General features: G+C 42.5%; 1 protein-coding gene across 1 annotated transcript in view; it reads right to left on the reverse strand.

Moving 5' to 3' along the window:
* The window catches only part of DHX36 (DEAH-box helicase 36), a 50,628-nt gene extending 27,747 nt beyond the window's left edge, over nucleotides 1-22,881 (reverse strand). Inside the window, exons 1-12 of the mRNA XM_023621144.2 lie at nucleotides 22,400-22,881; nucleotides 16,781-16,905; nucleotides 15,778-16,009; nucleotides 12,277-12,315; nucleotides 10,722-10,892; nucleotides 9,440-9,519; nucleotides 8,662-8,736; nucleotides 8,353-8,519; nucleotides 6,972-7,053; nucleotides 2,840-2,980; nucleotides 2,456-2,558; nucleotides 1,997-2,084 (exon numbers count right to left, since the gene is read on the reverse strand). Coding sequence (XP_023476912.1) covers nucleotides 1,997-2,084; nucleotides 2,456-2,558; nucleotides 2,840-2,980; nucleotides 6,972-7,053; nucleotides 8,353-8,519; nucleotides 8,662-8,736; nucleotides 9,440-9,519; nucleotides 10,722-10,892; nucleotides 12,277-12,315; nucleotides 15,778-16,009; nucleotides 16,781-16,905; nucleotides 22,400-22,606 — 1,510 coding nt within the window. The 5' untranslated portion in view covers nucleotides 22,607-22,881. The remainder of the gene's footprint in view (nucleotides 1-1,996; nucleotides 2,085-2,455; nucleotides 2,559-2,839; nucleotides 2,981-6,971; nucleotides 7,054-8,352; nucleotides 8,520-8,661; nucleotides 8,737-9,439; nucleotides 9,520-10,721; nucleotides 10,893-12,276; nucleotides 12,316-15,777; nucleotides 16,010-16,780; nucleotides 16,906-22,399) is intronic.
* Between the last annotated feature and the right edge of the window lie 929 nt (nucleotides 22,882-23,810).

Consider the following 23,810-nt stretch of genomic DNA (forward strand, 5'->3'; position numbering starts at 1 on the left):
CAGGGGAGGGCGGGAGTGACATTTTAGAACTACAGTAAAAGATTTGTCTGCTTTGACTTTTTCTAGAGTTTGAACAAGCTAGCTGTGAAAGACACTTTTGGGGAAAAATGAGGAAATCTGATTATAGACTGGATTATCAAATGACGTTAAAGATTAGGTACGCTAACGGCCTTGTGGTTATACAGAAAACTGCATTTTTAGAGATGTATGCTTATATACTTAGAGATAACATGTGACAGGTGAAATTGACTTTAAAAAGGAAGAAAATTAGACCACAAAAATAAAGGTTACATTAAAGTCACTGGTATATGGTGTTCACTATAAGATTCTCCAGTTTTCTGTAAGTTGAAAATGTTTCATTATAAAAAGTTTAAAAAAATTAGCAGCCAGGGATAATCACAGTAAAAACAATTTTGCTACAGACAATATAGCTGGGATAAAAACAGTTTATGTTGCTGATATGCAGAAACAAAGTAGTCAATGGGAACATATTCTACATTCTTATGAGAAGAAAGAAATAAGAAAGTTGATAAGCATTTGATAAATTGAGTTTTGAGATTTACTATTCAGTCAGAATAGAGTTAGGCCAATTTTCCCAATTTCTACAACGGCTAGCACACTATAACTGATTACTAAGGCTAAACTTCTAAAATATAATTTATTCTAAAAAACATTTTTGTTAAATTTTTGAAAGATTTCCTTTAAAAGGCAGTGAGCTTGTAGTGAAAGTATAAATACCTCCATCTTTGAGAATAATTAATTTAAATCAGAAAGATAATGAAGTCAATTATAATAATCTATAACACACCCTTTCCCCCCAATCCTCCAGAAATGATAACACTACATTTTGGTATATATCTTCCTTGCATTTTTCTTAGTAAATACATACACAGTGTGACAGATTTTAAAACTAAAAGCAGATCATACATTAGTATTTATGATGGAGGGAAGAGAGGCCGAAGTTGGAAGTTTTAGCCAAAAAAAATAAATTCCAGTTGTTTAAAAGATTAATTTAACTGTATAGTGTAATCACAGCTATACTTTTTCTATGGAGAAAGGTTATCACTGACCAAGAAAAGAGAAAGCAGTATTCCATTATAGTGAAGTCATGGTAATCAGATAAGGTTATTTTTGCAGCCAGAAAACAGTAAATAATTTTAACTATAGAGAATGCTTTGGGGCATTACCATAATTGGATTTAACAAAGAATAAAAAATACAACTTTCTCTTCTGGCCAATACAAACAGACCAAAATATTTTTCAGTGTTTCGTAAAAATAAAATTTCAAAAGCATTTCAATAGAGTAAGGTTAGAAATTATATCCACAACTATAAAATACTAAATAGAATTTGCTCTGTATTTTACTGATTTGAAGTTAATAATGACTTCTGAAAATGCTTTGACTGAATTTTACAGAAGACAAATGTACCCATGCACTCCTCTAAGACGGAAGAGGGTACATCTCTCTAAACACGCTGTTAAAGCATGAGAATCACCTGAGGACGTTTTTAAACTTCAGATGGGCAGGTCCCTTTCTGAGACCTGCGGAGAGGACGGGGTCTGCACGTTTGAATTTTAACAAGCGCCACAGGTGACTCTGCTCTATGGTCAGAGCTGAGACAGACTGAGCTAAGGAATAAATTCAAACTTCTTTCCTGCCCAACTAAATGCAGCATTGAGCAAAAAGACAAAAAATCTGTTTAAATGCCAACATCTTAACTTTAAAGACTCAGTTTTATCAGGCAAATTTAGGAAGAGAGGAAAAATACTCTCACCCTAATACTAAATAAAGAACTTCACTCCACCATCTTCATCTGTGACCCTAAGGGGAAAAGAGATCCAGCTTTTGAAAAAACCCAACCCAGTCTAAGACCACCAAGTTCTTAGACTGAGGAAGCCTTAGAGGCAACACTTCTTCAAATGAAAGAAAGAAACCAGGCTACATACAATTCAAGTTCCACTCCTGGAACTGCAGTAAAATACGTTTCTATAATACCTGATTTAAACATCACTTGCGACATCAAGAGGTCATGTAAAGTACTGATATTGTCCCAGCCTGGTAGAAAGACCAGTATTGCACCATCCTGCAAGTAGGGGAGAATCACCATTACAAAGAACCACAAGACAAAATACACTACAAGTTAAATTCTGTGCACACATTTTCATAAAAATTATACTAGCTCAGGATACTTTTAGTTACTGATTATAATTAAAGAATACGAGCACTGTGCTTAAAATGGGATTTATAATCCAGATATTTCATTTGTTTAATCTGCAAACAGGCCAAATGTTTAAATCTTTCAGTGTTTTGGGATTCTTATTTCTGGTGTCAAAAGCAATTTCTTCCATAGGCTATTTTTAAAAGCATTTAAAAAATTATTTTTCTTTTTTCATGGCCTTGATATGAAAATAAAAGGAAAATTATGTGACTTCAAAACACCAAAACAAAACTAACCTCTTCTTTCAAAACAATGTAACGAATAAGGGCAGCAATCAAATTCAGATCAACTTTATCATCATCCATCATTTCCATAACACCTACAGTACTTGCAGAATACCTATCAAAGTTAAACAAAAAGTCATGAGATACTAAAGTTTCCTGAGGTTTAATTTGCTATAAAACTTTAAAATTAACTCAATCTGCAAAGAGGGGAACATCAGCAACAGACAGAATTACTGGGATATTAAGTGTTTACAAGTCAAATGAGCACAATATTTAGCTGGGTTATGAGACCTGCAACGCTCTCCTTAAATATGTACGAATTCAAGAAGATGATCTCCGCCTTTTGTTATAGTCATTTAGCCACTGTGTTCTCACTTTCAAACGAAATAAACTTACCTTTTTCGCAGTTCCTTTACATAGTCTGGCCAGCGTTCTTTATAGATTGCTTCTTTTTCTTCTTTTTCTTGTCTATTTACATGCCCTTGCATGAAACCCCTCTTAAACTGTGATCTGTGTTCTTTTTGTTCTGGAACATATCTAAAATAAAAACATTGTTAAATAGCTTCACTTTTTTGAAATGCTTTTTAGTTTTAGCTACTACGACTTTTTACATTTAGGATTTTAAAAAGAGAATTCTAAAGAACATTTGCACTATACTTTCTCATGAATGCTAGATAAACATCAATTTATTTGCAAGTATTCACTAACGTATAAAATCTGACATTTTAGATAAAAATCATTCTTCTCTATTATCTACTCTATACTTCTCTATCTACCTCTAGATCGTCTTAAAAATAAACTACAGTAACTTTCACCTTTAAGTTTGCTCTAAAACAAAAGTTAACATTAAGTCCGAAACAACAGTTACTGATTGTCTAGTAAACAACTCAGATTCTGCATACAGGAGGTTTCCCAACCTGAGTGCACACAGGAGTCCCCTGGAGAGTTTGTAAAATAGATTCCTAACTCCTGGACCTTGAGATCTGGACTCAGGAGGTCTGACTGGGGTCTGCTCATCCAGGAATTCTGATCAGTGCCCCAGGAGATTCAGACAGTGCATCTACAGATCTGCAGACCCACCTGAGAACTACTGAATTCTGCTCAGTCCCACAGACACAGCTAATGGCAGAGCCAGAACCAGCATACAGATCTCCAGTGGCAGGCCAGTGCGATGCCACGCCTCCACCATGCAGCAGTGGCTGCTAAAAACAGAGGGCGTCTGTCCAAGAACGCCACTGCCACAAGTGGGCTCTGAGAGGCAGGGGGTGGAGTGGACAAAGAAAAGTGACCAAAGCCCCTCAGAATTCACCCAAGGAACAGCATCTAGATGGAATGCGGGCTTTAGAGCATGGCCTTACGAAGGGACTGATGTCCTTGCTCTGCCAGTGACTAGCTGTGTGACCCTAGACAAAGTAAAACCTCTGGCCTTTAGTTTCCTTATTTGAGAGAGGAATACTCTTCTAACAGTACTGGCACAAGAATAAAAAAAGTGTGAGAAAGTACAGCACAGTGCCTGACACACAGCAGACACCAGTGTGAATCCCCTTCCCTATTCAGTACCTGTGACCCAGGTTCCCCTAAGTCTTCGATACATATAGAGGCACCACCTGGAGGGAGGGCAACCTGAGACAGAGATGAGTCCTAGTCAGCAGGATGGACCCACAGTTGGCTCCCTTCCCAGCAACTGTGAAAGAGGCACCCTCAACCCCCCGCCCCAAGGGCCAGCCACCACCCTCCCGTCAGCACATGCTAGTTTGTCCCCTCCTCCTACCCACAGTGCAGCTCTTCTTCTGGGGAGGGGACGGCAGGGGCTTCGGCTGAGCACTTCTATCCAAGGACCACCCACCTTCAGCTCCCCTCTAAGGGCTGGCTACGGGATGACAAGTACAGAGATATCACCCTTTTCTTCCTTTAAGAAATCCCTTAGCTACAGTTCTTCATACATTCCCTGCCTTCTAGAAAGCTTAAGAGAGCAATTCATCTTTACATGATTTTAGATTACTGACCTCTGAAACTTTGTTTTCATTACTGCCAAGCTGTTGCCTATTATTCTCTTAGAAAACACTGGTAAATGTGCTATGGTAGGAGGTGGGACACATGGTAGAAAGTGGAATTGAGGAGGGAGAGCACACAAATTTATGGGCACTGATGATAAAACCAGAGCATGGAAGACCCACATACCATCTCTCTCACTTTTAGTATGTTCCACCCTCTCTGACACACACACGTCCCTCTTTCCTACCCTGACTTCATGGCCTTCCTGACTCGCTCAACCTATTTCTGCTATATTATCTCATTCCCAATACACTCTACTTGCCCCGAACAGGTCAGTCATACCTTCTACGGCTCCCTATTTAGACATCATTTCTGAGGGTGTGTGCAAAGTCTTTCCTTGTTTTATGCCCACACCACAGCATATACAGTGCAAGCCATAAAGTTTAATAAATATTTCTTAAATAAATGTTCCCTCAAAAGTGAGCTGACTTTTTCTGTGTAAAATACGCTGTAGGGTCTCTGTTCTTGCTTTCCCAGTCACTTCCTGCTTTCTTCTTTAACAGGTAAGCTGTGGAGTCCTGACAAATGTCACCTCAAGGGTTTCTACATCTGTCCACACATTTATTCAGATGTTTACTAGAGGCCAGGCACTATGCTATGCAGTAGCCACAAAGATGAACCCACGAAATCCTTGACCTCAGAAAACACGAAGTCTGGTGCAAGAGGCAAATATAGAGAGAGACGTTACATGGCAATGAGGTAAGTGTTGTAAGACACGATAACAGTGCCACTGGAGTCCAGATGAGAAAGCAACTCACTCTGTGAGAGATATCAGAGAAGGCGTAACAAACAATGACGCTGGGATTTGTTCTTACATGATCAATAGTTTACAGATGAAAAGATGGAGAAGTGGTAAGTGTAAGTCTAAAAGGAGGAAACAGCATGGAACAAAGCATAAAGTCATGAACGAAAGGCATGGGCTGGCATGTAGAGAATGGTGCCTTTAGCATGGGCAGGCCATGGATGGATGAGGCTAAAAAGAGGACGAGGCCGGACTGTAAGGAGCCTCATGATGACCAGCTGAGGAATTGGAACCTGGTCCCAGCCCAATCCTCATCAAGGAACACAAATGTAATTCTGTGTAGCCCTTTGGTGAGGGTTGCCAATACCTAATGGCCAGTGTTGAGGGGATCAAGAACTGGGCACAGGGGCCAGCCCAGTGGTGCAGCGGTTAAGTTCACATGGTCCACTTCTCAGCAGCCTGGGGTTCGCCAGTTCGGATCCCAGGTGTGGACATGGCACCACTTGGCAAAAGCCATGCTGTGGCAGGAGTCCCACATATAACGTAGAGGAAGATGGGCATGGATGTTAGCTCAGGGCCAGTCTTCCTCGGCAAAAAGAGGAGGATTGGCAGTAGTTAGCTCAGGGCTAATCTTCCTCAAAAAAAAAAAAAAGAACTGGGCACATCTGCTGAGGTGCTCTGCTATAGGCCATGACAAACCATTAAAGGTCTCAAACAAGTTTTTGAAGAGAAATCTCAGGGGGTAGAAAGCTTACATGAGCAGGTTTTTTAAGGAAAATCTATGGCAGCAGTGTGACAGTAAGACCACGGTGCCAAAAGAGGAACTATTACATTAGTCCAGGAGAGAGAATAAGACCTTAAGGAGAAGAAATAAAAATGGGAAGGCATGCTCAAGGAGAAAGCTCTCAGGGCTTGCGATGGGGGGAAGTACAGAATGACGTAGACATTTGGTTACTGAGCATGTAAAGCAGTGAACCTATCCTGGTACTAACTGCTTGACAAACACTAGCTCTTCTGATTTACAGCCTAGATAACAGGAGGAGGACAACATCAGTAACCATTCTAAGACACACTGGGCAAGACATATTGTTTTGTTTTGCTGTAACTTTTTGGTGGAAGCATGGTGGGGATCAAATATAAGATAACGACTTTGGTTTGAAAAATGTGAAGTCCAAAGTATCCGTGGTACTGGAACGCTGCTGAGCACAGAGATACATAAGAAGTTCAGGGTTCCAGAGCTTCAGTTCTAAAGCTATTGTTCTGCCAGCCATGAAACAGAGAACTATCGTCATGGAAATAGGACGACACAGCGAAACAGTAAAGACTGAGAAAAGGCTCAGTGAGAGCCCCAGTGGAAAATCATATTGAAAGGGTGGGCAATGGAAGCCAGCAGAGGAGAACAAAAGCCAGGTGGGAGAACCAGAAGAGAGGCTCAAGCACTAAAGACAGAGGTTCCCAAACTCTGCTGCCCAGGGATCTTGAAAAAATACTGATGCCTGGCTACCACCCCAGACGCTGTAACGTAAGGGACAGAGATGAATGCGACATCTGGATTTTAAAAGGCTCTGGGTGATTTTAACGTGCAAGCAAGTTTGGGAATCCCTGAAACAAGGAAAAATAATGTTTTAGAAGGAAACAGTTAACAGTGAGTTTCTGAGACTAAGGTTTGACAGGAGAAAGGTGACATATTAGTAATTTTTGATGTCTTTCATTTCCCTAACAGTTACTTACCTTATTTTTTCAATTATATCTTCCAAAAGATACTCCACAACAGGAAAAGTAAAACCAGGTATGTGTATCATTGGACAGTTACCTAATATGGCAGACAAAACATAAATCTGTACTTGAACATTAGAACAATATAAAGAAGTAAACAGGACAATGACTTTTATTACTTTTCTTATCTGCAGAAAATGGTCCTGTAATTTTTACCATTCCACCTGTTTTTCCACATCCAGATTAATAAAAAGCAGCAGCCTAGTCTTCACTCAAGACCATTTTACTGCTACCACACTCTATACACATCTCACAGTTCTACAAAGTAATTTAAGGCAAAGAATAGAGCATTTTGAGTTGGACTCAAAACCCGTTAGTTAGAAGTCTATTTTCTCATCATTAGCCAAGATGGTGCCATTAGAACTAAGTTTTACTGAAATCTACATAAGCAGCATCAGTCCTGTGGCACGGAGAATTAGAGAAAGAAAAGCAGTAGTCGGAACAAGCAAAGCAAGCAGTACACACTATACACAGAGGTCAGCAGTGCATGAGGCGACACACTTGAGCTGGCATCACAGCTCTGCCTCTGACTTACACATGGTTGAGCAAGTTACTCAGCGTTAGCTCCGGATATCTCATTCAGAAAAAGCAACATAATATACCCAACTAATCTCACAAGGCTGCGAGGGCCAACTGGGCTGAATCTAAGAAGACGGACTCTACTGCGCTCCACTGTAGCTCCCACCCCTCCCCTCCTGCCCCTACAGTTACAAGCAGGAGAGAAAGTGAGGGGTAATTTTAGGAGAATGTCCTCTGCAGCTAGTCAAATTTAGTTTCACGTCCTCTCAACTCTCTGGTTAACTATGAAACCTTGGGCAAGCTACTTAACTGCTCAGAGGCTGCGTTCTCAACAGTAAAACGGGAATAACGGCACCTACCTCACAAGGTATTATGACGACTGATGAAGACAAAGTGGCAAATATACTACCTGGCACACTGAAGGTGTCCCCTAAGTGATTGCCAGTATTATTGTTATTGGCAAATGGCCACCCTAACCTGCGATAGCACACAAAAAGCCACAGGGGAATCAGAGGAAAACGTTTATAAAATTATCCAGATCTGAGGTTTGACTTCATTGATGCCACCTTAATTATCTGATGGTAGAACCAAACAACTACATGTCTTCACTATGAGAATAGAGATGATGCCACCATTTAAAAAGAGGCCCAATTCTCTAATCTGTGACACTGGAAGGTAGGAGAACATTAAAATAAAACACACTGCTAAACATATGACTACTTTGAACCTGGCACTGTATTAGTTTTTTAAAAAATTAACCCTAAAATCAGTGGCTTTGAGATAACTTTATAAAGTTACAATCATAAATTTTACTCACCAAAATATTCTGAAAATTTCTCAGCATTCAATGTTGCACTCATCAGTATTACTTTGAGGTCAGGTCGAAAATTGAGAAGACCTTTAACAACAGTCATTAAAACGTCTGACTGTAGATTTCTCTCATGGATTTCATCAAGCACAATATGACTAACACTGGACAGATGCCTATAGCAGAAGTGTAAAGTACATAACTCAGCACAAAATTTAAAAACTGAATCATTTTACCTTAACAATTAGTAAAATCCAATTCAATACATACATCTTTTGATAACATTTAACTAAACGTCCTGAATTGAAACATACTCACGGGTCTGACTGGAGCCACTGAAGGATGATTCCTGTTGTACAGTATAAGATAGAACCCTGTTTCCTTGGCAACCGACTGTGAACAAAAGACACAAATTAACAACTCTCTACTAATAAATTAGTAAGTACTACCATAAAAGTCTAAAAGAAATTCTTCAGTTTAAAAAATGCTTTCAATTTTAATGAGAGCTACTTACTTTTTCAGTTATAAGAATGCCTACCACAATAGGGTAATGAGAAACATTACATTCAAGTTCATTATACCTTATTTTTATTGTCATAATACAATGTTAATGACTTATTTTTAAAGGCACAACCATTAACATTTGGAAAATGACTGAATACTTAGGGGCTTAAACTTCTGTTCATTGACTAGAAAGTCAGTTCATCTAAAAAAGTAAGTGGAATCTGAAGCTCCAGGAAGACTAAAGAAATACAGTGGAGTGGGATGGGGGTTACAGGCACCAAAATCAATCGAGTCAGTCAGGGGCTGGGTGGCGGGACCAAAGGTAAAGGACAGCAAGTTCTCCTAATGAATGTCCAGGAAAAAGGTTCTTTTTTAATCATTCTATAATGTAAAAGCACATTTTAAAAGGGCAATCTAAATCTGAATTTGGGTTAAAAAAATGAGTTTGTGGGCTGCAATCCTTTTATGCTGCAGCTAGTTTAAACATTAACATTAATTATTAGCATAAAAATGGGGAAAATCTTTCTTTTGAATTTCCAGTTTTAAAGTTTTACTAAAATCTACCTGTAAACAAGAAGTGATCATTCTTTACCTCTGGAGACGAATTTGGTATCCGGTACTATTACCGTTGCCACAAGACTCTGCCCTTTCTGCAGCTACTCGCTCTGCGACCTTTAATTAAAAATAATATACAGTTACAGAAAAAACTTCATTTCATTTAGGACAAACATCCTGAACATCCATGAAAATCTGAGATTGTTGAAAAATTATTCATCAGATGTTCACATGAGTTAACAAAAGAGTATTAAAATCTGAGGTATCTAAAACTGTGTGTCCCTTAAGAGCTGCAGACTGCTTACTTCTTATATTTATTTTTCATTTTCTCTTATAATGCCCTCCAAGACCAAATGCCCTCTCATGTTTTCAAAGTGCCTTGGTATAGCATCCTTTCATTAATGTCTACCTTTTTTTTGGTCTTTTCTAAAAGAGTTGGAAATCGTGATCTAAACTTAGAAAACTTCTGCGTAATCTGAGGGTAACTACATGTTGATACTTTTTTCCTCACTTTTCTTTTTGGTAGAGATTGGTGTTCTTAACACCCAGTTCTTGGTTGTGTCCTGAAAGTTATGGCTGCCAAAGAGCAGTTCTGGACAGACGAAATGTTATTATAATCCAAAACTGTTTTGTGTAACTACAATAACCAACAGTCATGTTGTGACAGAACAGTGATTTATGAGGTTAGAAACAGAAAATGACATGATTAAATTTTAAGAATACTTAGAAGTAAAATTTTCCAATTAGTATATACCATATATACTGACTTAGACCATTATTTTACTTTTTCTACTCATTAAACGGCCCATTCAAATACCAACAGATCTTGCGGAAAAAAACAAAAAATAACTAGTTAGCATTTCTTCCTACTGTCAATGTATACGGTAACCGCTGCATACTAGTGAAAATGATAATATCAGATTTTTAACTTACTTAGGTACAGCTACATAATTGCATTGTGACAAGTGGTTATTTTTCATTCTGTAAATTTAAAGCACCTAATGATGGAGATTATTTGAAACTCACAATCAATTCTATAAAGATTTACCAGATTTTCATTCTTCCAGTTTTATATTGAAATTTGCCTAGATTTATAATTTATCTTCAACAAATAAACATCTATTATCAGTAAGACAGAAATCAATCTTTTGGTCTCTGATACCAAATATTTGTCAACCAAATACTTGCCTTGATAGCAATATATCCTAAACCTAATTAAGAGTAACTCCAAATCTTAAAAATCAGTAAGTCCAAGCAAGACTACCCAAAGGAGAATGAGAAATAAAGTGGGGAATTTTAGAAAGTGGGAGATTACTTACTGAAATGGCACTAATCCTTCTTGGCTGTGTACAAACTATTCTGCATGCAGATCCTTTCCCTCTTTCAATGCAGTTATCCAAAATGAACTGAGTAACTTGAGTGGTTTTTCCACAACCAGTTTCACCACTTATTACTGTTACCTGATGGTTATCGATCATATTTACCAATTCCTATTTCAAAAGGAAAAATAAGTGAAGGACATCACTTGTTGACTAAGTTTGAAAAGATAATCAAAATTCTACCAAAGAGAAGGTACTTGTTTTTAACAAACATATTAACGGTTTCTAAATTTTGTTATATGCAATGCTGGCAGTTTGGATATGTGAATCTACCAGTGTTCAAGAGATAAAACGCACCAAATTACAAACAGAACAGAGCCAAGGCATTGTTAAAGAAAAAGACACTGACAAAACAAGAAGAGACAGCTCATAAGGCCCATGCATAGGAATTACCTAATTAAAAAGAATGTTGACACGTGAAGCTATTGAATACCAGGCTAATCTCCTGATACCTAAACACCTACTGAGGACACTAAGGATTTGTACCCTAACTCAGAAATAAGGCTTTGTCTGCAGGACAAGCTTTTACAGACTGTTTTAGAGAACAAAGAAGAGAATCATTTATTTCAAGATTATTTCCTTTTAAACAATTAAAATAAAGACAAGTTTTAAAATACCTAAATCAAATGGGTAAACTTTGGGTATCTGGAAAATCGCATATTTGGGAAAGATTGTCTTTCTCAAAAATTTTAGATAAACACTAATATTTTTAATATTAATATTCACTTCATCTTACCAAAACATCTTACTACTTTCAAAGGGCTGTTATGAGTTATTTTTATCTACAAAACAATTTAACTTGAAAACCCACCTTTTAAAAATTTCCCATCTATTCTAACTCTTCTTATATAACAGAAGAAGTTCCAAGTTTGAACACGGAAATTATAGCTGGTAAATACTGAGAAGCAGAATATGACTCGTTCACTCAGTAAGTATTTACGGGGGTCTGTAGAGTCAAGAAATACAGTGAACAAGACAGACTCTGTCCTCAAGAACTTACATGGGCCTAGGAGGGGAAGACACACAGATGTCAGATGGTAGTAAGTGCTATGAAAAGCAAAGAAAAATCAAAATAAAGTCAGGTTGAGAGGACAGACAAGGGGGGCTATGTCATTCTATATAAGGTAACTGTGTGTGATGAAGCATAATAAATTAATTAAAGCACTATATATTCAGCAGTGCTTCAATTTTAATTAAAATGTTTGATCTCAAATTAAGAACAAGGGTATTTACCCAAGGTAACATATATGTGAAAATTCTGCTTTTTAAACTCTAAAGATTTCAACTATGGACATACATTAGAAAACTTCAGGATAATTGTTTCATGACTATTTTTTCTTTTTGTCCTTCAGCAATCCAAAAGAATAAAATGAACTTCCAATAATACCCTTTAGGAGAAGATTCCTTAATTTATATTTCCTCTTGATATAGAACCTTTTTTAAAAAAATTATGTTTAAGTATCTTGCAAATCAAATTAGTGTATATTCATTTTACCTTTTGCATTCCATACGAAGGCAGCTTTTCCCTGAAATGCTGAAATTAAAAAAAAAAGCTTTTAATTTCACAAAAGAAATGTAATCAAATTTAATTCCAGTAATCAGAATATATCATAGACAAATACACTGGACCCTTAAAGGATTTTTATTACCTCTCTGCTTATGTGAAGTATCAAGACTTAAAAAAAATTTTTGTAAAAAAGAATAAACTTAGCAATCTCTTTTATTTTTGAAACAGTAAAAAACAATTCTACTACATCCAATAGAACGGAGACACTCTGCTAGACTTAGTGGCAGTCAAATGAAATCTGCCTATTATCTAACAGCATTCTTACAATCCCTAACTTACTTCTACCATTTTTTTTTCTATCTCTATTCTATATATTCACCTTAGATTTGATTTCTCCACCACATTCTTTTTCCCACCCATTGGTCTACCATACTCATGCATTAGGCACTAGTGCAAATTCAAAGATTACTTCTGGGAACTTGCCTTTGAGTATGTAAGAAAAAGCAAGTAATTATCTAGAGTCAGAAAATCTGGTACTGCCATTAAATAACTGCAAACTTAATTAAGTCAAACTTGGAGCGTGAATCCCTCAAAGGTTTTATCTCACAGAGTTGCCACAAGATCTGAATGAAAAACCTGTATGTAAAGCAGTTAAAGTTCGGTGCGCTCTGCTCCAGCAGCCCGGGTTTGGAACCACACCACTGGTCTGTCAGCAGCCATGCTGTGGTAGTGGCTCACGTACAAGAAGGACATATACAGCTATGTACTGGGGCTTTGGGAAGGGAAAAAGAAGAGAGGAAGATTGGCAACAGATGTTAGCTCAGCACAAATCTTTCCCAGCGAAAAAAAAGCTGGGAGCAGTTTCTGATACACACAAGCTACTCAACAATTTCTGGTGAATTACAATGGAAATAGTAAAGAGAGAGTGATTAATTCTTTCCTGTGTATTTTATTTATGTGATAATTTCTCTCTAATTTTGAATGCTTTTATGAAACCCCGTATCACACTACATAAAAATGACATACGCTAAGAAGCAGTGCTATTGTTTATACTGAACCAGGTACATCACACAACATGAAAAAGTTGTCAGTGGTATAAATAAACAAACCACTGCTTTCGCAAACCCCCTTTACTTAAAAGGAAAAAAACGCAGAAAACCACAACTGTCCTAGCTAATCCAGTATGTCACTGCCATGCTTGTTTTTGTCTTTTACTTTCTTGAAACACCGTCCTTGTTTACTTTTTGCCCACTTGATGTGTTAAAATGGAGACTGTGTCCAAGTCTCCCACTGCTAGTTTTTATTGAGGTAGAATTGACATGTAACATCATATCAGTTTCAGGGGTAGAAAATAATGATTCCATACCTGTATATATTGTGAAATGATCACCACAAGAAGTCTGGTTAATATCCATCACCACACGTGTTACAATTTTTTTTTCTTGCAAGGAGAACGTTCAAGATCTACTCTCTCAGTAACTTTCAAATAAGCAGTGCAGCGTCAGTAACTCTGGCTACGTACAGCCACACTTGCTACGGTCAGGTAATTCTTACCAGTACCACAAAGATGAGAGTCAACATGGGACTTAAATGAATACTAGCGCTTTGAAATAATAAGTCACCACACTTTTCTTAGTAATTTTTTTCTTCTGCTGAGGAAAATTCACCCTGAGCTAACATCATTTGCCAATCTTCCTCTTTTTGATTGAGGAAGATTCGTTCTGAGCTAACATCTGCGCCAGTCTTCCTGTACCTTGTATGTGGGTCGACCCACAGCATGGCTGCTGACAAGTGGTATAAGGTCTGCACCGGGAACCAAACCTGGGCTGCCAAAGCAGGGCATGCCAAAGTCAACCACGAGGCCACAGGGCCAGCCCCCAGTAATTTTTTATTATAATTTTTAAATTATTTAAAAACCAAATCTGAATATTTCTAAAAATATTAATACCCCACTCAATCAAATGTAACCATCTTAAGTATATACAAACTATCCCATTAAATTTGAAACTAGCATTAATCATATTTGCTTTCTATATATGTAAATGCTGCTAAAGAGAGTCACAATCCAATATTCTTTTCCAAGGTAGACAAACCTATTTCCTAATCTCTGCCTGTACCCTGAGATATAACATAATGAGTATAAGCTACCTGAAAAGAGGGAAATCTTATTAGTCTTCAGAAAACATAGCAAAGTGGCAGACATCTCACAAGTGGAAAATTAATGTTTATTAAACAAATTATAACATAAAGAAAAAATATGGCACATTATCAAGGGGGACTAAAAGTTGAGCTCTTGAATTTTAGACCTGGTTCTGTTACCAGCTGTGCAAACGCAGATAAGGCACTTAACCTAAGCTTCTTTTCCTCATCTGTGACAGACACACACTCTCTCTCACACAGGGTTGGGAGGTTTAAGTGATGTAGTGCTGTGTCTGGCCAACAGGAAGACCACCAACTATTTCTGTGTTTTGCACATTTCTTCTCCTAACTTTCTCTGAACTAGGTCAATCACTCATCTTCAATGATGTTTGAGTTCTGTCCTCCACACAAGGCAAACAGAGAAACACTGGTTAACCCTCCTTGTTCCTCAGGCTATGAAAGCAGCTCTCCTCTCAACCGTAACATTATGAATTAATTCATCTTGAAATCTCCTGTCCTCAAATCACATTTTCACTCAACAGGCATCAAACAGCAACACAATGTGGCCCCTGGACAACCTCGGCTCATCTGCTGTAATCAGGACATCCAACCTTCATCAGCGACAGTCAACGGATCCTTTCTTTTCTACGACAGGAGACGTGATATTCCACATCCCTCAAAAACAGCGGTACGTATTTGCATATTAAAGATATGGCCCTCAGAATTTCCTCAGTATTTTAAACTCTTAATTAAAAAATACATGTGAACATTTTATTACATCTATCTCTAGAGCATTCACAAAGCACACAATTTTATGTTTAAACAGAAAGTGATTTTAAAATATCTTGCCTAGCATGGAAAGAAATACTAGAAAAACTGAGAATTTCAGTTCTTGTTACAGTCCTGTCTTGAAAATGCTGGTAAACAGACCACGTCATATAACTTTTGGGAGATTTAATTTCATCATAAGTCAAAGAAAGGAGTTGGAATAAATGGTCCAGAAGAAAGTTTACAATTCTACAAAGCTAATTTATGGTCTCTTATGACATCTCACTAAACTGGCCTAGAAAAGTTAGGAGTGATTTTCTGTCATATGTACTACCATTTCTCAAATATTTCTCCTTCTCACCATGTAAGCTGCTGTAGATGAGACAGGCCCCTGCAGGTGATGTGTAATTCCATCCCACTGCTCTTCTCTACTATATGGGAAATAAAAATTCCCAGAGGACGGCCTGTTGAGGAATTTCACTGATCTGTATCATGCAACTACCTCTAACCAAAAATACATTTTTACCAAGTATGAGAAGAGAGCACAAGCAAAACTTTTTTCCACATCTTGCTTTCCGTTACCTGCATTTCAATATAGCGACGGTCAGTTTTTTTCTTTTGTAAATCTTCCAATAATTGTTGGTCTAAGGTTGCATCTGGCTCATTTTCTTGGAAGAGATATTCAGAATCTCGGTCAATGTATCTGTCCCTGATTCTAAACGTCTGCTTTTCTTGATTTATCAATTTCTTTTCCTGGTCCTCCCGTTTCTTCTCTGAGTTTGGTTTGTTCTTAGCAGGAGCTTCAGTACCATATCTATGTTGACAAAATAAAAAAATGACAAATGGTTAAATGAAGAGCCACTCGAGGCCTGAAACAATGCAATATGCTATTTGTTTCAAAATCACCCAAATCAAAAGCTTCTATTCTTTTCTCTTAGTAGAGCAATTATAAAAATACTTAGATTCCTATAATGAATTCAAATTTTTCCTCCCCGTAAATAGGTATTACCAGACAAGTTATTCCTTGTGATGGTTAAAAAAAATAAAAATCCACACAATAGACATTCCTCCATTGCAATAACTTAGTGTTTTTCTTTTTCTGATTTTCTGAGCCTTGTTTTAATTCCAAAACTTCATTTTCTTCCTGCCGCGTTTTCTGAGCTATAAATGGAATGCTACATTACACGGTCCCAGAAAAACCTCTACTAATCTTTCCTCCAAATGATATAGCTTCTTTACTATTCCTAAACAGTAGCAATGTAACTTCTTGCAGATTTCTCCCACAGGAGAATTTTGGAAATACAAAGACATGGATAGGAAGAACAATAAATAATAACTTAATAAATCTCATATCCAGATAGACTATTCAAACCATTTAGCTTTCTGTAGGAATGAATATGCCATCTAAATTTTTTTCTGTCACCAAATATGCTCAATCTACTTAAGCAAAAAAATTACTTTGATGTTAAAATTCACTCATTGAAGAGTCTAAAGATGTTGTTGTTATTATCTTTGTTCCCCCAACCAATGCTACAACGGAAGTGTTACTCTAGGCTCATCCTTTAAAAGAACATTTTTGTTTTACCCATGATCTTCAGGAGCAAACCAGGATATCTGTGCTTCCGAATCCTTATCATTCTTAGCTTGGACAGAATGCAGTAGCTGCACAATTTGTTCTTCTCGACGTTCATCCATGTGTACTACAGCTCTCTATTTTGTGCAAAGGAAAAAACATCCTTATGAACATGAGAAAGCATGTGCAAAATTACTTGATAACTAAAAGAAAAATAAAGGCAAGAAAATATGTTTAACAAACATATATAAAAGAACGTTAAAGTCCTCTAGCCCAATTTCACTTCCTAGACCTAATTAAGGTTAACATTTTTGTATGCATCCTTCCAGACCTTTTTCTACTATGTATTTACACAATAACTCTAATATGACGGGAAAAGAAAGCATATTTATGTCCCTTACTAAAACTTCGCTTCCTTTACCTCCTTCTCTCACTTACTAATTATTATGAATTTTTCACAATCTTAAGTTTTCAAAGATACTCACAATTAAAGTTATTAAAAACACAAATGTTCTGTTAAAAAAACTAACTTGAAAACTGGAATAATACTTTGGTTGCAATGAGCATTTTAAAGTTCTTACACTAAAAGGACAAATATACTGGGAAGTAAGAAGGCTGAGATCACAGGGAACAAATAAAATTGATCAGCATTCACAGGGGTCCAATGTGGCAAATGCTGCAGCTGCCTCGGAGAATGAAAATTAATTTAAAAAACACACCACAGATATGAGTTACATTCTACAGAGTAAATACAAGAACTTTTAAACGCTTTTACAACTGTAAATTATAATTAGTTGAATTATAAGTAAACCCAGGAGTTAAGAGTGCGTAAAGTTTTCTTCAAGTATGCAGACAGGAAAGACGGCCAAGGTATTAAATGAAAAAAGCCAGTTGCAGAAAGTATATACAGAAAGATCTTATTTTATTATTAATTTTTTAAAAAGTTATTCACTTCACATTCTAGATTTCTTGTAGTATTTCTTCCAGATATATTTCTGGCACACTGCAGACGCCCCAGCAACGTCTATCAGATGAATGGCTGAACCTATCTTTTACAACAAGCATGTATGACTTTTGTGACAAAACCACTTTTCTCTCTAAAATAAACAAACACACAAAAAGAATACAATGAGATCTCTGGGGAATTCCAGAAGACTTTTGCCAATAACCTATTAAAGGGTTTACTAAAAGCATCATTATGCTCATACAATTAAAAAGTTGATAGAGTAAAACTCTGGCTGCTGGGAAAGCATCAAGAAATTACCAGCTGCAGCAAAACCTGCTTACTGACAAGCACTAAAGCCTGAAATTTTGTTTGTTTTTTTAACGGTATGCTCAGAAATCTTTTTAAAATGGCTTACATATTAGGCTGGTGAATTCTTCTCCCTAGGGCAGGATGTGTCCTCCCCACTAGCACTGGAAGCTTCCAGCTGGTCTCTCCAGGACTCTACCTGTGCACCTTTTACCTTGGCTGATTGTAATCTGTAATAATTTACTGTAAAAGACCATCACTCTGAGTACACCACCTTTTCAAATTCTGTGATTCCTGCTAGTGAATTACGGAACCTGAGAGCGGTCTTGGGGATCCCCAACACAGAGGATCATGATTAGAACATTTGTGCCCTATGCTTTAAATTCTGAAATGTCTTCAGCACATATTAACATTTACTGCCTTGTGTGCCTACACGAGATGGTTATCGATTACTACGCTTTTTCTTGGCAGTTAGAAATTTAAGAATCTATAAGTCTTTGATTAAAGACTCCTCTGGGAAGGAACCCCCAGGACATAAAGTCATTCTCCAGCAAAGTTTCCTTAACTTTTGCATCCTTTCCAACCATCTCAAGGGCTCAAAGCATTCTTTCTTTCATTCACTTTCAAAATATAAAGATAAGACTAAGTCATTTTTACATGAAGAATGATTTATTTCCAACTGAAACGCATTCACACTACAGCATTTCTTCAACCAACCAAAGGTTTACATTTTGAAGCTTTTCCCTCTACTAGCAGAACAAAGGTTCTCCTCCTCTCCTTGTTACATGAGTTTTAGATATCCCCCCAAAGGCGGGATGATTGAAAAGTGAAACAGCCTATGAAACATAATTTATACTTTCTAATAAAACACAATTCACATTTTTTATAAATTATTTTAAATGAGGTTCTCCCCAGAAAGAGGCCCCAGAGTCTGCAGGCAGTGAAGAACTCAGGAGAGCTGAAATTCCAAAGCTGGATCTCTCCTTTCCTTGTGGCTGTCTCCTTCCTACCCCCCAGCTCCATCGCCCTCCTCTTCACCCCACCCCCGCCCGCAGAACATCAGACACATACTTTATTTTTCATGACTATTTCGTTTTATCACGGTATTTGACTTTTTGATTATTTTCCCCCTTTCTGGACATCCTTAAATATTCTTTCTGCTTCTAAATTCCTGGCAAAGAAAGACCTTCAACAATGTCCAGCAAATTATCCATATCTATCTTATCAGCTTCTAACTATCTGCAACTATTTCAAACTTTCTCCATTCTCTGTTAGACACCGATACTACGTTCCTGTTCATCCTCAACATTTCACAAAGAAAACAAAAACCGAAGGAAAAGTCCTTAACTGCTTGCCACCAAACCTAAACCCAGCTGTCTCAGAAGCCCTCCTCTGCTCTCTTCCTTCCTGTGAAAACGGAAGAGGAGCCCATTTCCCTGCTTAAGGTTAACCTCTCCACCTGAACTCTGCAGCCCAAGACCTTTCACTTTTTCAGGGCTATCTCCTCCTACTGAGATTTATCTTCTTTTCCTAAAGCTCTGCCATTTTAGTCATTAGGCTGCTGACCAACATTCTGGTTTGCTTCCTTCCAGATAAGCGGTAGAAGGGCATTTTCCCACCCCTAAGTTAAGCATGGCCATGTGACTTACTGGACAGAGAAATGTGAATGGGGTTCTCTAAGAATCAGGGGCAATTTCCTGTACTCGCTCCCTTGTTGCCACTAAACTTGCTCCGCTTGCGATGGGCCGAGGCTCTGTGAGCCTTTCGTTAAGGAGAACTCTTGACTCAACTCCAGTGCTCAAGCAATGTGAGTGGAAAAACCAATGCAGCTGGTATAAACCATTAAGATTTTGAAGCTGTTTACTACTGCAGCATGATGTAGTCTACTCAGACACCTCTTCCTCTCCACTGGCTCCTTACGTGGTATCAGTACATGAACACAAACACAGTCAAATCTCTTCACACTTAAAACAACCAAAAAGACCCCCAAAATTCCTCCCTTGAATTCTCCCACACCTATCAGCCACTGCCCTGTTTCCCTCCTCCTCTTCACAGTAAAACTGCTTGAAAGCGCTCCAGTTCTTCACGTCTCCTTCACCAGCCGCCCCACTGCAATCTGGTTTTCCCTCCACCACTCCACAGAAAGAGTTCTCATCCAGGTCACCGACCACCCTGCTGCTAAATCCAAGACATCCTGAGCTCTTGCCTTGTTCCACGTCTGTGCAGGGTTTACCACTGATTACTTTCTCGTTTTCATATGCTCTTTTCTCCCTTAAACACTACTCTGAGATTCCAAAACAACACTCATCTCCTTATTTTTCTCTTCTCTGGCTGCTCCTTCCTACATTCTTTTGTAAGCTTCTCTTCCTCAGTCCATCCCTTAAATTCTCTTGTTCTACACAGTCCAGCCTGAGTGCCCTGCAGACCAACGGCACTGGCATTCTCTGGGAGCCTGCTGGGAAAGTAGGATCTCTAGCCCCAGCCCAGTGCTACGTTTTCCCAGGACGCCAGGTGACTCCTATGCACACTGAGGTTTGAGAAGCAGTGGCTGTAGAACTGAGAGCTGCACCCACCCCACTCCTCTTCTCACTGCTCACTTCCACACTCCAACTCCTGTCCATGGGTCCACAAGCTGCCACATGTTCACCTGCAGCCCAGACTTCTCCAGGCATCAGATTCACACTGAGCTGAGTCCATCACCTTCCTCCACCAAGACTGTTCCATAGTCAAGAAAGCGCTCACCGTCAGCAGCAGCTTTCCCCTTCCCTCAGATCAAGCCACTCTAACCTGTCCACTTCCCTCCGTCTCCACTGCCCAAGTCCAACCTCAAGCGTGGTTTCTCAGCTTAATCACTGCAAGGGCTACTTTACCGTCCCCCGGCCCAGGACTGCCCCTTCCAACTGTTCTCCACAAAGCGAACACAGACCCAGGCACTTAACCTTCTAGTTCAAATGCTGCACGACCTGCAGTTTTTAGGGAAAAGCCCACGAATGTCAAGGCCCTGCTCATTCTTGTAGCCCGGGGCTTTTCAAATGGCTGTGTATAAAACTACAGTAAAAGATCTGGACCAGTCTTCTAAAAGAGAAGGCAGAAAAGTACAAACAACAAAAACCCAGAGTCAAGTACAGGTAATTATCATTTTACGAAACATGTGTTCGGTCACACGCGTGCGCGCTGGGCTGCAGACTAGAACACATCCTTTCTGCGGGAAGCGGCCCCCAGTCTGGGCCAGCTGCCCTCGGGACGGCCACGTGCGGCCCTGCCTGAGCTCCCTGTCCGAACCGTGCTCACTGCGCTGCCCGTGAGGCCGGCAGCGGGGCCCGTTCCGCCTGGCACCGTACTCCCGCCTGCGCAGCCCCGCAGCCGCAGTCCGGCGGGTGGGGCCGGATCTCCCTGGGACGGCGCCTGAGACACCGGCCCGCGCTAAGCATCTGCCAGAAAGAAGCGCGTCACTAGCACGCGCTCTCTCTGCTCACACGGGTTCACGGAAAAGGAAAAGCCGGGGAAACTCTGGCTGACGGCGGCAAAGGGCAGGGGAGCTGATCGCCGAAGAACGGCCCTATTCGGGCGCGAAGACGGAGAGGCGCGCTCCAGAGCAGGAGGGCGCGAGAGCGCACAACAAACCCTGGAACACAGCGTCAGCACCGCCCCGGGAGGTCTCAGGGGGCGCGGAGGGCGCCCCCCCCGCGGAGCCGGGCACGGGGCCCGGAAAGTACGGAGGACGCGCTAAGCGTGCCGCGCGGGACCCCGCGGCCGCCGCCCCTGAGAGCCAGGACCAAGAGAGGCGCGGGGCTGCGCCGGACAGGGCCAGCGGGGGCAGCGGAGCGCGGGGCTCCGCCGGACAGGACCAGGGGGGGCAGCGGGGGGCTCGGACCCCGGCACGGACCCACACCGCCGTCTGTGAGCGGCCGCATACTGAAAACGGAGGCAGACCAGAGCTGACATGAGCTCGGGGCCAATCTTGCTCAGCAAAAGAAGGACTAAAAAGAAAATAAGCAGAGCAGACCTCTGCGGGACAGAAAGACAAGGATCAAACACAAACGCACTCTGGCCTCGCAAGCGGAGAGCCTGCAGCGACGTGTACCAAACGGGAGACAGCCTGGCGAGGGGCGGACGCCGAGAGCCCCAATCGTGACCGCCGCACGGCGGGCCGCAAGGGAAGCAGAAACGCGCTCCGCGAGTTCTCCGTTGCCCTTCGGGACCACCTCCCCGCCGGCGCCGGCAGCCCGGACGCCACGCCTCCCCGGGCTCGCACGCCGGCACCCAGAGCGGCCACGCGTTCCGCGGGCGCGCCGGGGGCAGGCAGAGGCCGGGGGCGCGGCGGCCGACCGGCGGGGCCCCGCCCGAACCTTCCCGGCCCGCGCCCCCGCCCGCCTCACCTCCTGCCTCTCGGCGTCCCGGTTCTTCTGGCCCTGCTTCCGTGCGTACCACAGGCCGATCTCGCGGCCCTTCAGGTGCCCGGGGTGCCGGCCGCGCCCGCCCCGGCCGCCCCCGCCGCCGCCCGCGCCCCGGCTCCCACCGCGGCCGCCGCCGGAGCTGCGCGGCCCGCCGTCGCGGCCCCAGCCCGGAGGGCCCTCATAGCTCATCGCCCCGGCGGGCCCAGCCCGGGAGCGCCGGCAGCCGCTGGAAATGGCGGCGGGCCCGGAAGCGGGTGCGGACCGCTTCCTCCTTGCTTCCGGCGCCGGCGCGAGGCTGCCCGTGGAGCGACCCGGCGGGCGCTTCCGGTGACGTCAGGGCGCCGGCCGTGAGGTCGAAGGGCGGCCAGCGAGGGCCTGTGTGACGCTTTCCGCCGGCCGCAGTGGTGCGTCTGCGCCGAGAGCGACCATGGGCGGCAGGTCTGGGCGGCGCGCGCCCGGCGTGCGAGGCAGGGGGCGGGGCTTCCTGTGGGAACCCGGCCGTGAAGCCCGAGCTCGCTTCCGGCGCGGCCCGCAGCCTCGAGGACGCCCGCCCGGTCCGCAGGCTCTGGTCTCGCTGCCGCGGTCTCGCTGAGTGCGGGGCGCAGCCCAGGGAGGCGGGGCGCCCGTCCGTGGAGAGTGGGGCGTCGGGGCCGCGTCGTCCGCGCGCCTCCCCGGCCGCCGGGGAGGCCGTCGCTTAAGCGGGGCCGGCGCCACGCTGTCCTCGAGGTCCCGCCCCGCGCGCGGCCTGCAGGGCCTGCGGTGAGCCCGTCCTCGGGGCGGACCCGCAGCCCGAGCTACCGCCGGCGGAGGCCGAGCGCTCCCACGGCGGGGTGCAGCCCTGGCGGCGGGCCCGTGGGCCGGGCACCGGGCAGCGGGCGGGGACGCCGAGGGGCCGCGCGCTGGCCAGGAGTGCACTCGCCGCCGTGAGCGGGAGGGCGCAGCTGGAGGCCGGGATCGCGACACGGCGGCCGCCCCCGGGAGGTGGGGACGCGTCGCAGGCGGAGACGTAGCGGGCGGGCGGGCCGGCGGCCGGGTCAGGATGGGGGTCGCCCCCTCCAGAGCGGGGGCAGACGGACGCTCCGGGCGAGCGTGGAGGCCGCCCCCCCGCCCGTGTGTGGAAGCCCGGCCCCGCGAAGCCGCGGCGGGAGACGGGCCTTTGAGCGCCACGGGCCTGGTCGTAGAGGCGGCCCCGGTGCAGGGGCCGAGTGTCCCCGTGCGAGAAGGTCTCCTCGGGAGACCGGCCGCCCTGGCTCTGCCTGCGGCTACGGGCAGGACTCCTGCGGCCCGGCGCGCACCGGGGCGGGCGGCGCACACCGGCTCGGGGCGCACTGCTCACGGGCGGTCGGCCGGTCGGTGCCCCCAGGCTGTGCGCGGCACCGTTCGGGGCCGGGGA

The sequence above is a fragment of the Equus caballus genome, chromosome 16 (genome assembly GCF_041296265.1).
Source record: "Equus caballus isolate H_3958 breed thoroughbred chromosome 16, TB-T2T, whole genome shotgun sequence".
Taxonomy (NCBI): domain Eukaryota; kingdom Metazoa; phylum Chordata; class Mammalia; order Perissodactyla; family Equidae; genus Equus; species Equus caballus.